This window comes from Penicillium manginii (assembly GCF_028828005.1).
Source record: "Penicillium manginii strain IBT 31320 chromosome Unknown utg000005l:1.0-5665137.0:1.0-5668048.0, whole genome shotgun sequence".
Taxonomy (NCBI): Eukaryota; Fungi; Ascomycota; class Eurotiomycetes; order Eurotiales; family Aspergillaceae; genus Penicillium; species Penicillium manginii.
Window position 1 is genome coordinate 1,577,911 of NW_026643106.1, and position 12,773 is coordinate 1,590,683.

Below are 12,773 nucleotides of genomic sequence, written 5' to 3' on the forward strand. Positions count from 1 at the left end.
ACTAGAGATCAAAGAAAATACATCATAAAGACCATATTTGAGTTAGATCTCACAATATTCTTGTCCAACTCTAAAAATCCCACGTGCCTAGGTGCTATCATAGGCCATGACCCTGCACAGTCCAGCATCGTCCCAGTCCTCGCTGCCAACACCCTTGCGAGAAATGAACAAGCCCTTTGGGTCCCATTTCTGCTTTATCTTGTACAGGCGAAGGTAATTCTCACCCCAAAATGCTTTCTGAAACCCAGGTTCATAGCCATTCGCCTCGTTCACGTAGGCGCCCATCTGGTCCTCTCCTTCGACAGACCGTAGGATTGGGATCTCTACATCGGTCATATTCTTGATCATGGCCTTCTTCTGCGCCAAGGTGGTATTTGCCTTCCAACCTCTGCCAAATAACATGTGTGAGACTGTCTTCCGCCATGCTGGGTTGACTGCACTGTCGATATCCTTATTAGTAGCAACAGCGGGACCGGCTACCACATGCCCAGTGAACGAAGAGAATGGATCCCAACGGATGCTCTTCCAGGCCTTTGCCAGTCGTTCTGGACCCCCATCTGATAGCATCAAATCCTTGGAGAACAATCGTGAGACGAGCAAGGCGCTAAGGCTTCCGGTACTATCGGCGTCTGACCCGGAAAGGAGCATTGTAAAGATCGTTGAGTTGACACTTGGGAACGGAACCGGCATAGAATCAACCTTGACACCTCCGATTTTCTTGAGCTTGGTCTTCAATGGCTCGTATAACTTGGCGACCTCGTCCACGTCCGTCTTCTCTGGGAACATGAGCAAAGAAATAATGGTGGACACCGTGGTATTCTGATCAATAGGTAAATTGGGGAATCCAAAATAGTAGCCCGAGCCCCGAGCATCATTGAGAGATGGGAGAGCCGCATGGAATGCACTGAAGGCATGCCAGAACCGGGGATCACCCCCCCGTGGTGGTGATGTTGAGGTTGTATACAACGACTGGTACTTCCGTGTGCGAACAGTGGCACTTGTCACGACGCCGAATGTTCCTCCACCTCCACCCCGCAAGGCCCAGAAAAGATCCGAGTTTTTATATGAGTTCGCGGTGACGATAGAACCCTATGCAAACGGTTAGATCTACTTCGGTTTTTTTGATAGGTCACGGCCCACTCACATTGGCAGTCACAACCTCAAATTCGAGTGCATTGTCTGATGCCAGGCCCTTCCAGGCGCCAAATGGACTATGCCCACCTCCTTGTATATATCCTCCGGCAGCACCGACGGTATGCGAAGATCCCGCAATCACAGTTCGATTGTGCTTTGCAACCGCAAGATACAGCTCGGGCAACTGCACGCCGGCCGACATGATCACTGCGGGACCTTCATTTTTGCCATCGGGGGCACCCTTAGGAATGAAGTCGTCCACCAATTTGATGTCCTTCATTGCGTGCGTCAAAATCTGCAATGACTCTGGCGCCGTCGACCGGCCCAGAAAATCGTGGCCCGTATTTTTGATAGCAAGCCTTAGGTTGTGGGATTTCGCAAACAGAACGGCTTTCTGAATATGATATTTAGTCTGAGCCTTGGCTGAGTATAAGGAGATGCGACCCTGTCCACATCTGCTGCTCTGGGGCGATTCGATATAGCATGTTTCATGGTGCTCAGGCCATGCCTCCCAGTTCTCCCACTGTCCAGCGCCTGGCTGGGCTGAACGCCAGACAGAGTTTGTCCAAAGCTCAGTCGTTGCATTGCATGCCTTTGCATCGTATTCCATGGCATGACAGACCGATGCAACGGGCCGAACGGCTACCAAGTTGCCCTGGATCGTGTCGTTTAGCGTCGACCATTGCTGCTGCGTGGGCCAGCAGTTTTCATGAGGTCGACATCGACAACTTGAATATTGAGGCTGCGGCACCACAATGGCAGTCGCAGATAGTAAGAAAGAGTGGTAGAGAAATTTCCAGTAGAAAATCATGTTGAAAATGAGTTTGTTAATATTTCTATGATAGTACTGGCATTGTCAAACGTTTTTCAGGTCCATCGAGCCCCTCATGTGCCAACCCGCTAGGAATATATACCAGTACTAGTTAGTACCCATGTACTAGGTACTTAGTACATTCGGCCTTGGGGGCAGTGCTTTTGCCAGGCGCAAGCAGACTTGCCACCTGGGCACACCTAGGTATACGAGTTCATTCTACCAATGCAAAGCTTCCAGGGAAATAGGTATACGAGATTACCGCATTGAGACGAACAATGCTTTCAAGGCTTATCACTGCAGATCGGGTTCGTATTAGTGGATTGGATGACATCAGCGCCCAAACACAAAAGGAGACCTCGCGAAATTGACCCAATTAGGCAATCTGATAGAGGGGTTCTAGAATGAAGTAATGTTTGGACGATATGAGGACCGCACAATAAAAGATGAACCAGTTTGTATCAGGAGCGCCGATCCTTGCGTAATTTTGTGCAAGATTACCCCCGGTGATTGTACAGTCCTATACCTTAGGGTAGTAGTACTGGTGTCGAGAAACTTCTTGGCGTAATTTGAGGTAAATAGGGCCCAAGGAATGAAGGAAAAGGGCTTCATCGTCACAGGAAATGATCTCGATAAAGAGTCGGGAAATCATTCGCAAAGAGAATACTTCACCGCAGCTGCTGTGTAGAATGCCAAACGCCGAACGTGCCGAGTGGGCAGGGCACCATCAAGTAGGGAGCCCCACCCCAGCCCCATTCCCATCCTAATCGCATGACTCCTGCGGGGAAAGCTCCCTATCTGATCCCATCGCTTCCTCGTCTCCAACTCATCCTTTACGGCATATTTCTTGTCCATTACCCTATAAACTCAATATTTCCTCTGCAGTCTTCAGGACATGCTGTGGCGGCCTTCTCACCGTCAGGCATTAGCCTTGATTCGTCGGGAGGCTGTACGATCACACCGATGTCGGCCACTATCCCTCGGCCAAAGGCGCCTCCTCACCAGCTCCTCAACAAGTTTCCCAACCGCCTCCCAATTCAATAGGTCGGACTTTACAAGCCAGCCATTTACTGGTAGCTATGAGCCTGGTCTTCCGACGACCGGGCCGTTGGCTTCGACACCGGCCTTTGGCGCTCCCCGCATTACACCTAGGGTCCTCAAGCAGTATCTCGACCAATTTGTGGTGGGACAGGATCGCGCGAAGAAAGTGTTAAGTGTGGCAGTCTATAATCATTACCAGAGGGTACAAGAGCTTCAAAGGCGAGAGGAAGAAGCAGAAGAGCTCCAGGCGAAGCGTCAACGGAGGGAGGCTTTTGAAAGTCATCCCTTAGAGGGTATGTTGCTGCGACATTGGTCGCCGGCCTGCTCAATAATATGGCTTGACTGACTCTTAATTTGCGATACAGATGATTTCCCTGGCCAACAGCGTACTGTTGGTCTTCCATCGACCCCCAAATCCCGCCAAGCGACGACACCTCTGGATCGGGGTGAACTAGTGGACAACTCGCCACTCCAACTAGACAAGTCCAATATTTTGCTTCTTGGTCCATCGGGCGTTGGAAAGACTCTTATGGCCAAAACACTTGCTCGAGTGTTGTCGGTTCCCTTCAGTATATCTGACTGTACTCCGTTTACACAAGCTGGTTACATTGGTGAAGATGCCGAGACGTGTGTGCACCGGCTGCTGGCAGCTGCGAACTATGATGTTGGACAAGCCGAGCGCGGTATTATTGTTCTAGACGAAATCGATAAAATTGCCGCCGCTAAAGTGAGTCATGGAAAAGATGTTGGCGGGGAAGGAGTGCAACAGGCGCTCTTGAAGATTATCGAAGGTACAACTGTCCAAGTTCAGGCAAAGCCAGAAAAGAACCCTCGCTCGACAAGTCCGCCCAATTCCTATCCATCCAACAGCCCTCTGGGGAACACGCCATTCCAGCCTCACAATAACCAACCTGCCAAAGGGGAAGTTTATAATGTGCGCACAGACAACATCCTCTTCATCTTCTCGGGCGCCTTCGTGGGTTTACACAAAGTGGTAATGGATCGGATATCCAAAGGCTCAATGGGATTTGGTCAGCCTGTTCGAGCAGCACCAAGTCCAAGCGACCGTCCAGGCCCATCCGCATCCTCCTCAACAGAACCTCTCCCGATTCTCCCAGGCTCCGAGGAGGAGGCACTATACAAGAAGCATCTCCCATTCTTCACATCCGCATCTCCTTCTGGACTAGGAAGTGAGCCCAACTATTTCAACGCATTGGACCTTTTGAACCCTACAGACTTACAAACCTATGGGTTTATTCCCGAGCTCATTGGGCGGATCCCCGTCACCGCTGCATTGTCAACATTGACCCAACCCTTGCTTATGCGTATTCTCACCGAGCCCCGCAACTCCCTGCTGGCCCAGTATACTACCCTCTTCTCACTTTCCGGCATCGAGTTGCGATTTACTACACCCGCGTTACATAAGATCGCAGCAAATGGCTTCACGATGGGAACTGGCGCCCGAGCCCTACGCACCGAAATGGAGACCATCCTTAGCGACCCCATGTTTGAAGCACCTGGCTCAAGCGTCAAGTTTGTTCTCGTGACCGAAGCGGTGGCTGATCGCAAAGAGAAACCGATCTACCTCGCCCGCGGCCAAGGTGGCAAATTTCACGCAATGATATCTGCCGAAGAAAGTAAATGGGAGGAGAAGACAGGCTCTGACAAGAAACCCAAGCAGAAAAAGGAAAAACTGGATGGCGATGATGGCTTTGAATATGCAGCAAATTTCCAGGAGTATCGGAAGCGGGCTCATGTTTAACTTTATATTTCTCTCCGCACTCTTGCCCCGTGGGGCCTTTTTCTCCTTTGACGACATGCGGTATTCTGAGCGGCTTAGCTTATCTTTTATGAGCTTTATCCGGCAATCGAATCCAGCTTGGATAAACTGTAAATTTCGAACATGACTCTAAACCGAAATTGTATTTTTTTTGAATATTGTTGATGTATCTTGAGATATTAGGTTGACGATGACTCGGAATTCATATTGAATGGGCGCGCGACAGCCATCCGTCCATGAGCGTGGGAATATTTTGAGCAAGTAGGTAGGTAGGTAGGTAGGTAGTAGTAGTAGTAGTAGAACTTCTGGAAGATCTAAGTAATTACTATGTAGTACACCTTGTTGCTCTGATATACCTCGATCCGCTGGCAGAACAATACATTTTTATTACGTATCTAGGTCGTTCTTGGATTAATAGGAACTTCATCGATTTTGTCATGTGAACTTCATTAGGTCGTCAAATAAACTAGTCTGATGCTAGAAAAATGGGGCGGCAAGAAAGAAAAAAACGCGGACAGGCGTTTAGCTTGCTTGGAATAGAGACTGGACATAGATTGAGTGAACCCTCTTACATTATCTGTATGAGCCGGATTGGCGAAATTCAGAGGGCCACTTCCAGGGGTCGCTCGGATCGGCACCGACTGGAGGATCACCGACTGGAGGATCTGCTGGGGTTGCTGGGGTACCTGGAGTGATTTCTGCAGGGGAATTGACGGCTTGGTTTGATCGCCTTTCTTTAAGAAGGTTTTCCATGATCACATTCTCGCGAACTTTGAATTTTGCAAAAAAATCATCAGAATCCATGAGAATGATATGGCTCCAACTTCGCCAGCGGTCTCGTAGAGGGTTTGATTGAACAGATGAAATAATGATCATTCTTCGAAAACACGCTGACTTCGTCAGTGCCCAGCCTGCAAACGCTTCGGCTACATGGTCCATATCTCGCTCTTGCTGTGAGAGGCCCTTCAGGACCACCGGGCAGTCATCCTCAGAGCGGGAACCATAACCCGCCACGGAAAGAGAAACAACGTTGCTGTTCGGTTCATGAATCTGGCTGGCTCGTAGGCTTTCTTCCTGAAAATAGTCGTCAATCGAATTGATTTTCTTGATTGAGACGATAATGGATAACAAAAATTTGATTTCCTCGTCGTTTTCTGCCTGCTGAAGGCGTTCTTGCAGGAGTTTCCAGGCGTCTGGGGGAAGGACAAGCCTCCAACTTTTTTTTTTGAGGGAAATGGAGAAACCAGTATACCAGAATATTAATTTTTCTCAGATCTTGGAAGATGTCCTCCGCAAGTAGGATCAAGCCCCCTTTGGGGAAGAGGGGTTGGAAATGGTCATTTGTGCAAAGGCCATGAGGGTCCGCCCACTCAAGTTTCTGATACAGACGGACACTCCAGAAGTTGGAAACTTCGCCCATCATGATTTTGCTAATTCCTGGGCATTGCGAGTGGATTTCGGAGAAAGACTCATGAAACTAATATGTTTTAGCAAACCATCTGAAGAGCACAACCGCAAGGATAACGTACAACGACAACGCCACGTTTGCTATTGTCCATAAACCTAGACCAGCCATTCTTGTCTCGATTAGAGTAGACGGTCATATTATTCAAGGACAGCCATCTGTGCATGATCTGAAATTCTTCTTCCTCTTCCGGAGGAAAGGAAAGAAAGAAATTCTCCGCTATCGAAGAATCGCTTAGCCTGTTCAAGTCACTAATGCTGGTTTTGAGGATGGATGCAAAGAAGCTTTTGACAATTCCTTCTTTCGCTTGGTCGGTCAACATAGAAGCATCCATGGCACCGATTTCATGACCTTGGGGTAGAGCTGCGCCTGGTTGAATATGAGGCGTAGAATTGGTGGCTTCCTCGATTCCAGCGAAAGGATCATCAGAAATGAGCGCACCCATATCGCTCGGCGTATCTTCAAAGACTGGCAGTGAAGACAATGGAGGTAACGCCGCACGCACAGACAAGAGAAGAGGTGTGCCACTTGGAACCCTTTTAGAATCCGACTCGAGATCGAGAAAGCTGTAGTCGGGAGACGCGCGAGAGAACGCAAGCCAAACATCTCCCTTGGGATCTTGAGGGTAAAAAATGGCCATGACATTTTTCCGACGTAGATGATGAGCCATGCGAAGGAGTTGGGGGTTGGTATCCTGAAAACCTTCCATCCAACAGTTGCCGAAGGCAGAATTTCTTGAAGCCTGGATGGATATTAGTTTCTGTATCAGGTGCTTTGGAAATTATACTATTACCCTTTGACATAGTTCGGCGTATTGATCCCCATTGCATAGATCCTTGAACCACATTTCAAACCGATTGCTCTTTCCCGCCTTGGAACTGAGGAGTTCCCTCTTTACCTCAAAAGACATGCCGCATACTCTGACTGCACCGACAGGTATCTTGTCAGGCCCATAGAACACGTGTGCATAGACCTCTCCTGGATTCCAGAAGTGACCGAAAGGACGCAGCCATAGACCAATTGAATCTTGGGTCGGTATGCCGACTGGCATTCGCAATATTTCTTCTTCGAGGGTTTCAGTTTTATTGAGCGCATGAACCGGTATAACTGCAGTTGGCGAGGACCTATATCTGGAATTAATCGGATTTGATTTGGTGTGAGCCCCCGAGGTGGGGATTCTAGAAATCATTGAGTGGCGGCGGAAGTCAAGAGCTAGTGCTGACGCATTTTGGGATGGCGATGATGGAGGGGATGAGGATCGATTGTGATACCCCCGTGATCGATTCGGGCCCTGGAGAGGCCACAGGTCATTTGATGGCCGATAAGAGTCTCGCGGTGGTTGGGTTTCCAACGGGCCAGCTTCAAATGGCCGATTTGAGCCCTTTATTGATCGCCTTGCAGTTGATCGCCCAAGAGGTCTATATTTATCAGAAACAGGGCGTGAAGGATTGCTGAGCCGAGAAGAGAAATCGCGACCGACTACCTGGTCAGAAAGACGAGGAACTTCGATATCCGGATCCATGGCTCTGGGATACTGTAGGGGTTGGTCTGAATGTGACGAAGAAGTGGACTTGGGGTTATCCGTCGTAGGTTGGTCCTTAGGGAACTGATGTGACTCGGTGGGGCGTGTCCTTGAAGGGCTAGGATTTCCCGAAGTCATATTTCCCACTCCACTTGACTGTTCACTCGTGATCTGTGTGGTTATTGGAGGGATGTTTCCTTGTGGATTCTTCAATGGGCTGAATTCGGATGGCTTCAAAAGTTGTAGCTCGCTTGCATCTGGAGCTTGATCTCTTCCCCATTTTGACCCCCGCCCAAACCATTTAGTATTGACATGACGAGCCGTGTTTTTGGCAGCAGGGGCGAGACTCGCATTTCCGAACCCAGGAAGGTTGGATGGAGGATGGGCTTGGAACCTTGTTATCCCATTCGACGATGATTTCGTCGAAGTTGAGGTCCTGCGAGCAGCCCCTTGCGATGTTTTAGACTTGGGATTGGGAGGGTTGGTGGGCTGCGTGGAGCTTTGAAGAGATTGAGAAATATCGGCCGCAGGTTGAATGGTTTCTTGGACACCGAGGGAAGCTTTCGGCCTACCTTGGAGATCCTGGGTAGAATGGGTGGGAGTTTGAGAAGCCCCGGCGGTAGCTTGTATACGTCCCGGAGAGGCTCGAGTAGCACCGAGAGGAGATTTTGATTCGGTGGTTGCGGCTTGAGTAAGCTTAATGGGAGCTTCGGCCGTTCCAGTGGTGGGATGATCCAAGGTGGTGGAAGTAGTATTGAGACCTTTGGTTTGGGACTGGCTAGATAAATCTTCTGAATTGTTGATGCTGGTGACAACAAACAAGTCATCAATATCATCGCCATCTCCGCCGCCTTGCGGCTCCAGCGCACTGTGATTTGAGTTCTCGTCATCAGAGAATATGATGATGCTTTTTAGTCTCATATTCCTTTCAATCCGGCGAGCTTGCCGAACTTTCTTGCGCTCCTTCGTTTTCTCAGCGATTTGTTTGATCCTTGCCTCAAGGCCTTTAACATCGAAAGGGGGTTTTTTCTTTGCTTTGATGTCGGCCTTTTTCCGAGCCCAGCTGGCAAGTATCTCTGGCGAGTTCAAATTTTCCTCGGGCTCCCAGTCAGACCGTTCCTCTATGTATCCCAGCCATTTGATAAGATACTCTGTTTTTCCGCGAACTTTCCTCTCGGCCAGAATTTCTTCAACATCATACTCCGAGGCTGCCGAACTGACGGGCGTTGATAGTAGAGAGCGATCATCTGAATGCTGGTCAGGGCCGGCATCTCCCATCTCAACGTCAGATGCCATGGTTTGAGTCTTCTGCTAGCCCGATCCAGTTGAAGAAGCCATTCTCATGCACGTGGGATTTGGATGCAGAGGTGCTGGGACCTTGGCGATGCAGTCTTTGTTGAAGTGTTGCGTTTCTGCGAGTAAGAGGAAAAGTAAGGTGACCAGCCTTTAGCCACAATTATGTAATCTTGAAGGATTCCTTGTGGGACATCAATATGTGCAAACTCAGAGTAGAGAGCAGAGACGGCGTAGAGTAGAGTGGAGTAGAGTCGATATCTATGTTCAGCCCAGCCGAGCATGATACCTCTGGGGAAGGGAAATGCATTACATAAGCAGTGTCGTGGTGATAACAATGTCATGTGGTGAAGGGAGCCACTTCCGTTAAAGGAGGCAGTGGGACTCCACCTGCGAGGCATCAATCACCCTCTCCCTATCGCTGCCGTTTAAACCCCCCCGTTGTTTTTTCCTTCCTCCCCCACGTCTTTCTTTTCCTCATCTCAAAATGGCCAACGACGAATACGATGTAAGTTCCTTGCTTTGCTCAACCACTCCGCCAACATAACTAACTTGCCTTCAGTTTCTCTTCAAAGGTAACGTTGTCTCGTGCGGTTGCCGCATCTCCTCCGCTCCGCCACTTCGTGTCCTCCGGGCGACCCCCTCCACTAGTTTGTGATACATACACGATAAACCATAGTATTGACAACTGGATAGTGGTGTTGATCGGAGACTCGGGTGTTGGTAAATCCAACCTGCTGAGTCGTTTCACCCGCAACGAATTTAACCTGGACTCCAAGTCCACAATCGGCGTGGAGTTTGCGACTCGCTCGATCCAGGTCGACTCCAAGACAATCAAGGCACAAATCTGGGATACTGCTGGTCAGGAGCGCTACCGTGCGATCACCTCTGCCTACTACCGTGGCGCTGTCGGTGCCCTTCTCGTCTATGATATCAGCAAGCACCAGACCTACGAAAATGTCAACCGGTGGTTGAAGGAGCTGCGGGATCATGCTGACTCCAACATTGTGATTATGCTTGTCGGTAACAAGAGTGATTTGAGGCACCTGCGTGCTGTTCCCACCGAGGAGGCCAAGCAGTTTGCCAGTACGTTTACGCATCGCCCGGGAGCTGTGGCGCCATGATTTTGGTTACTGACCACGAACAGGCGAGAACAACCTTTCTTTCATCGAAACCTCCGCCCTTGACGCCAGCAACGTCGAACTTGCTTTCCAAAACATCCTCACAGGTGAGCTGCCCCGGCGCGCAAAGACATGGTTCTAGGCAGCATACTAACTCCATGGTCAGAAATCTACCGTATCGTCTCTAGCAAGGCCCTTGACTCGGGCGACTCGACCTTGAACCAACCCGGCCAAGGCCGTACGATCGACTTCACCCCGCAGGAAAATGACCAGAAGCAGGGATGCTGCTAGATGGTTCGGGAGGTTAGACCGATCGCAACGACTCTTCTTCTTTTACATCGTGATTTTGAAATGGCAAGGGTCTTTGATGAAGTCTGTAATTTGACGCGAAGACGAATGCACAGGCGAGATCTGGTAGAACACATGGGAAGATGGAGTGTCGAACCAGACATATCTCCCGATAGTCGGAGCTTCGCGTTCTCTTTGCTCTTTTCTTCTCGTGTCTTTGTTTAGTTACTCTGTGTGGTCCCCCACGAAATTGATGCTTCCACCAGACCTGATTTTGATCTGTTTCCCCCCTTGCCGGTACTCTACGGTCGCTGGTGCAATGAATTTATTTGGGCGTCACTCAAGGCTAAGTGGTTATGTATCCTTTGGAAAACCAGTATATTCAGATTCCCCTACAATAGAATTTCCACCTCTACAGACAGACCCTGTCAAGCTGTAGTATCTGTGGTCCAGATCCTGCCACGACGCCTTGGGTCCACCTTCAGCTCCACTTGGCAATGCGCTTCTCCGCTAAGGGGCGGCCACGAGCATGAGGTTGTCGAGCGGAACTTCAATTAATCAGATGAACTTGAGATTGCGATTTGCTGGATGAGTCTTGCAATATACCTAGGTAGAAAGCTAGTTAAAGCCTAGTGGTAGGTGTATAGCGAGTGCGAGGTCATCTAGGGAATTGCTAGTATTTTCCAAGGTTGGAACTACATGTGTTTTCCTAACACAAACGATGATGCAAAAAGGGTTGTTGATAAAATGCCAGATACTTTTGAAATTAATCACTTGAAGACTTGACCTTGACGCCTGAGAAGACCATGATATCGTCGCATCAAATATACATGTATTCGAAATATCCAGAAGAAAAGTGCTGCAGAGAGCATGCGACACCCAAAAAACCAGAAAACTCTTATGCGAAGAGTTCGCGCACACCCAGAGAATTGGGCTTCCGCGAAGAGTTGTCGGTCAATCCCAGATCCGTCCGCTTGGCCTCCCGATCGGTTTGTGTGTCCCTGCGCGCCGCGTACCGGCCGGCCTTGCCCATCCGAATCTCGCGACGAACCTGGTTCGGGCTGACGTACTCCTTGTTCTCATAGATGACGGGGCCACCGAAGCTGCCCTCCAAGATCACAATGGGGGTCAGGACGAAACGAGGTCCGATTTCTACCAAGGATACCTCTGGAAGGGCGGCGTCCTTGCCCTTGGGAACAGGCTTAACAGTCGCCTCGCCGTCCTTCTTCGCGCCACCACTCTCTGACTCGCGGATCTCATAGACACGAATCCAGATCTTGCCATCCACACCGAAGATACCGATGATGCGGTCGACGAAGGGCTTCATACCCTTCACACCACGCTTGGGAACGCAGAAAATTCCTCGCAGCATCTCACGGACCAGAGAGCGATACTCGTTGCCCGGGGCGCCGGCGCCCATGTCCGGGCCTTGCTCGTCGAATGACCGGTCAAATACCACAAGGCCTCTACCGCCTTTCAGACAGTTGCCCGCAAATCCAGCACCAAGTTCCGCCATGGTGTGTAGGTTGTTCAGATGGAACTTGATTGTGGGGCCGTTTGGCGGGCGTGAAAGCCAGAGGTAAAGATCTTGACCGTTCTTACGAGCCTCGAGGAAGAAAATCATGTTGCAGGAGTGCAAATCGGCGAGAGAGTTCAGCAAAAGGTTGTAACCGGCGGTCTTTTTCTTGGTGTCAAGCTTAGTCTCCTTGTGAGTGTGCGGGAGGAGTGCGCAGAGATCTGCCATGAGGTGTCGGTGACTAGAAATTAATTGCGACTGATTAGCATAATCATCATGGATGGCAGCAAGTTAAATTTTCAGAACTTACCGGGATGAAACACCGCGCGATGTCAAAATGAGTACCCGCGTCTTGGGCATAAATCCTTGAGCAAGTTGCTTCTTCGCCGCAGCGATACGGTCCTCTTCTTCATCATCCTCTTCACTGTCGGTGGTGTCGTCCGCATCGTTCAGGAGCTCCTCAATCTCCATGCCCATCTCCTCGTCGATGCCCTCAATAGGCTGACGAGCCTTCTTCTTCGAAACGGTTTTGTAGACGGCCGCCATTGTGAGTTTTAATTATCAATGAGTGAGACTGCAAGATCCAGAAGCTGCCGCCGAAAAAGTTACTGGCGGAAGGGCAGAATAATTTTTAGTTCTTCACCGCCCATGGGAGAATAGTCACATGACCACAATATCCCGCCCACTTCCAACCCCTCAAATGTTCAGGGAGGTAACCTCCATTGTTTCTTTTTCAGGGTATGTCCTTCATACGACAAATAAGTACATATCACTATGCTCTTGGAGTCGTGACTCTTTGCGT

At 49.7% G+C, this 12,773-nt stretch overlaps 5 protein-coding genes across 5 annotated transcripts; 2 read left to right on the top strand and 3 right to left on the bottom strand.

The window, feature by feature from the left end:
- Window positions 1-87: 87 nt before the first annotated feature.
- On the bottom strand, window positions 88-1,945 carry N7533_006966 (FAD-dependent oxidoreductase; the record flags this gene model as incomplete). Its single annotated transcript, XM_057103616.1, has 2 exons — window positions 88-1,089; window positions 1,145-1,945. 2 exons carry the CDS (start codon window positions 1,943-1,945, stop codon window positions 88-90), a joined length of 1,803 nt encoding a protein of 600 aa, XP_056958573.1.
- An 895-nt stretch (window positions 1,946-2,840) lies between these two features.
- N7533_006967 (putative ATP-dependent Clp protease) lies at window positions 2,841-4,748 on the top strand (the record flags this gene model as incomplete). Its single annotated transcript, XM_057103617.1, has 2 exons — window positions 2,841-3,279; window positions 3,352-4,748. The coding sequence occupies 2 exons, from the start codon at window positions 2,841-2,843 to the stop codon at window positions 4,746-4,748; spliced, it is 1,836 nt and encodes a 611-aa protein (XP_056958574.1).
- Window positions 4,749-5,339: 591 nt separating this feature from the next.
- N7533_006968 (uncharacterized protein) lies at window positions 5,340-9,049 on the bottom strand (the record flags this gene model as incomplete). Its single annotated transcript, XM_057103618.1, has 4 exons — window positions 5,340-5,924; window positions 6,019-6,243; window positions 6,296-6,973; window positions 7,025-9,049. 4 exons carry the CDS (start codon window positions 9,047-9,049, stop codon window positions 5,340-5,342), a joined length of 3,513 nt encoding a protein of 1,170 aa, XP_056958575.1.
- Window positions 9,050-9,533: 484 nt separating this feature from the next.
- On the top strand, window positions 9,534-10,458 carry N7533_006969 (Rab family GTPase; the record flags this gene model as incomplete). The annotated part of the gene is made up of 5 exons (XM_057103619.1): window positions 9,534-9,554; window positions 9,609-9,696; window positions 9,743-10,132; window positions 10,194-10,274; window positions 10,334-10,458. The coding sequence occupies 5 exons, from the start codon at window positions 9,534-9,536 to the stop codon at window positions 10,456-10,458; spliced, it is 705 nt and encodes a 234-aa protein (XP_056958576.1).
- An 895-nt stretch (window positions 10,459-11,353) lies between these two features.
- N7533_006970 (ribosome biogenesis protein BRX1) lies at window positions 11,354-12,517 on the bottom strand (the record flags this gene model as incomplete). Its single annotated transcript, XM_057103620.1, has 2 exons — window positions 11,354-12,212; window positions 12,282-12,517. The coding sequence occupies 2 exons, from the start codon at window positions 12,515-12,517 to the stop codon at window positions 11,354-11,356; spliced, it is 1,095 nt and encodes a 364-aa protein (XP_056958577.1).
- Between the last annotated feature and the right edge of the window lie 256 nt (window positions 12,518-12,773).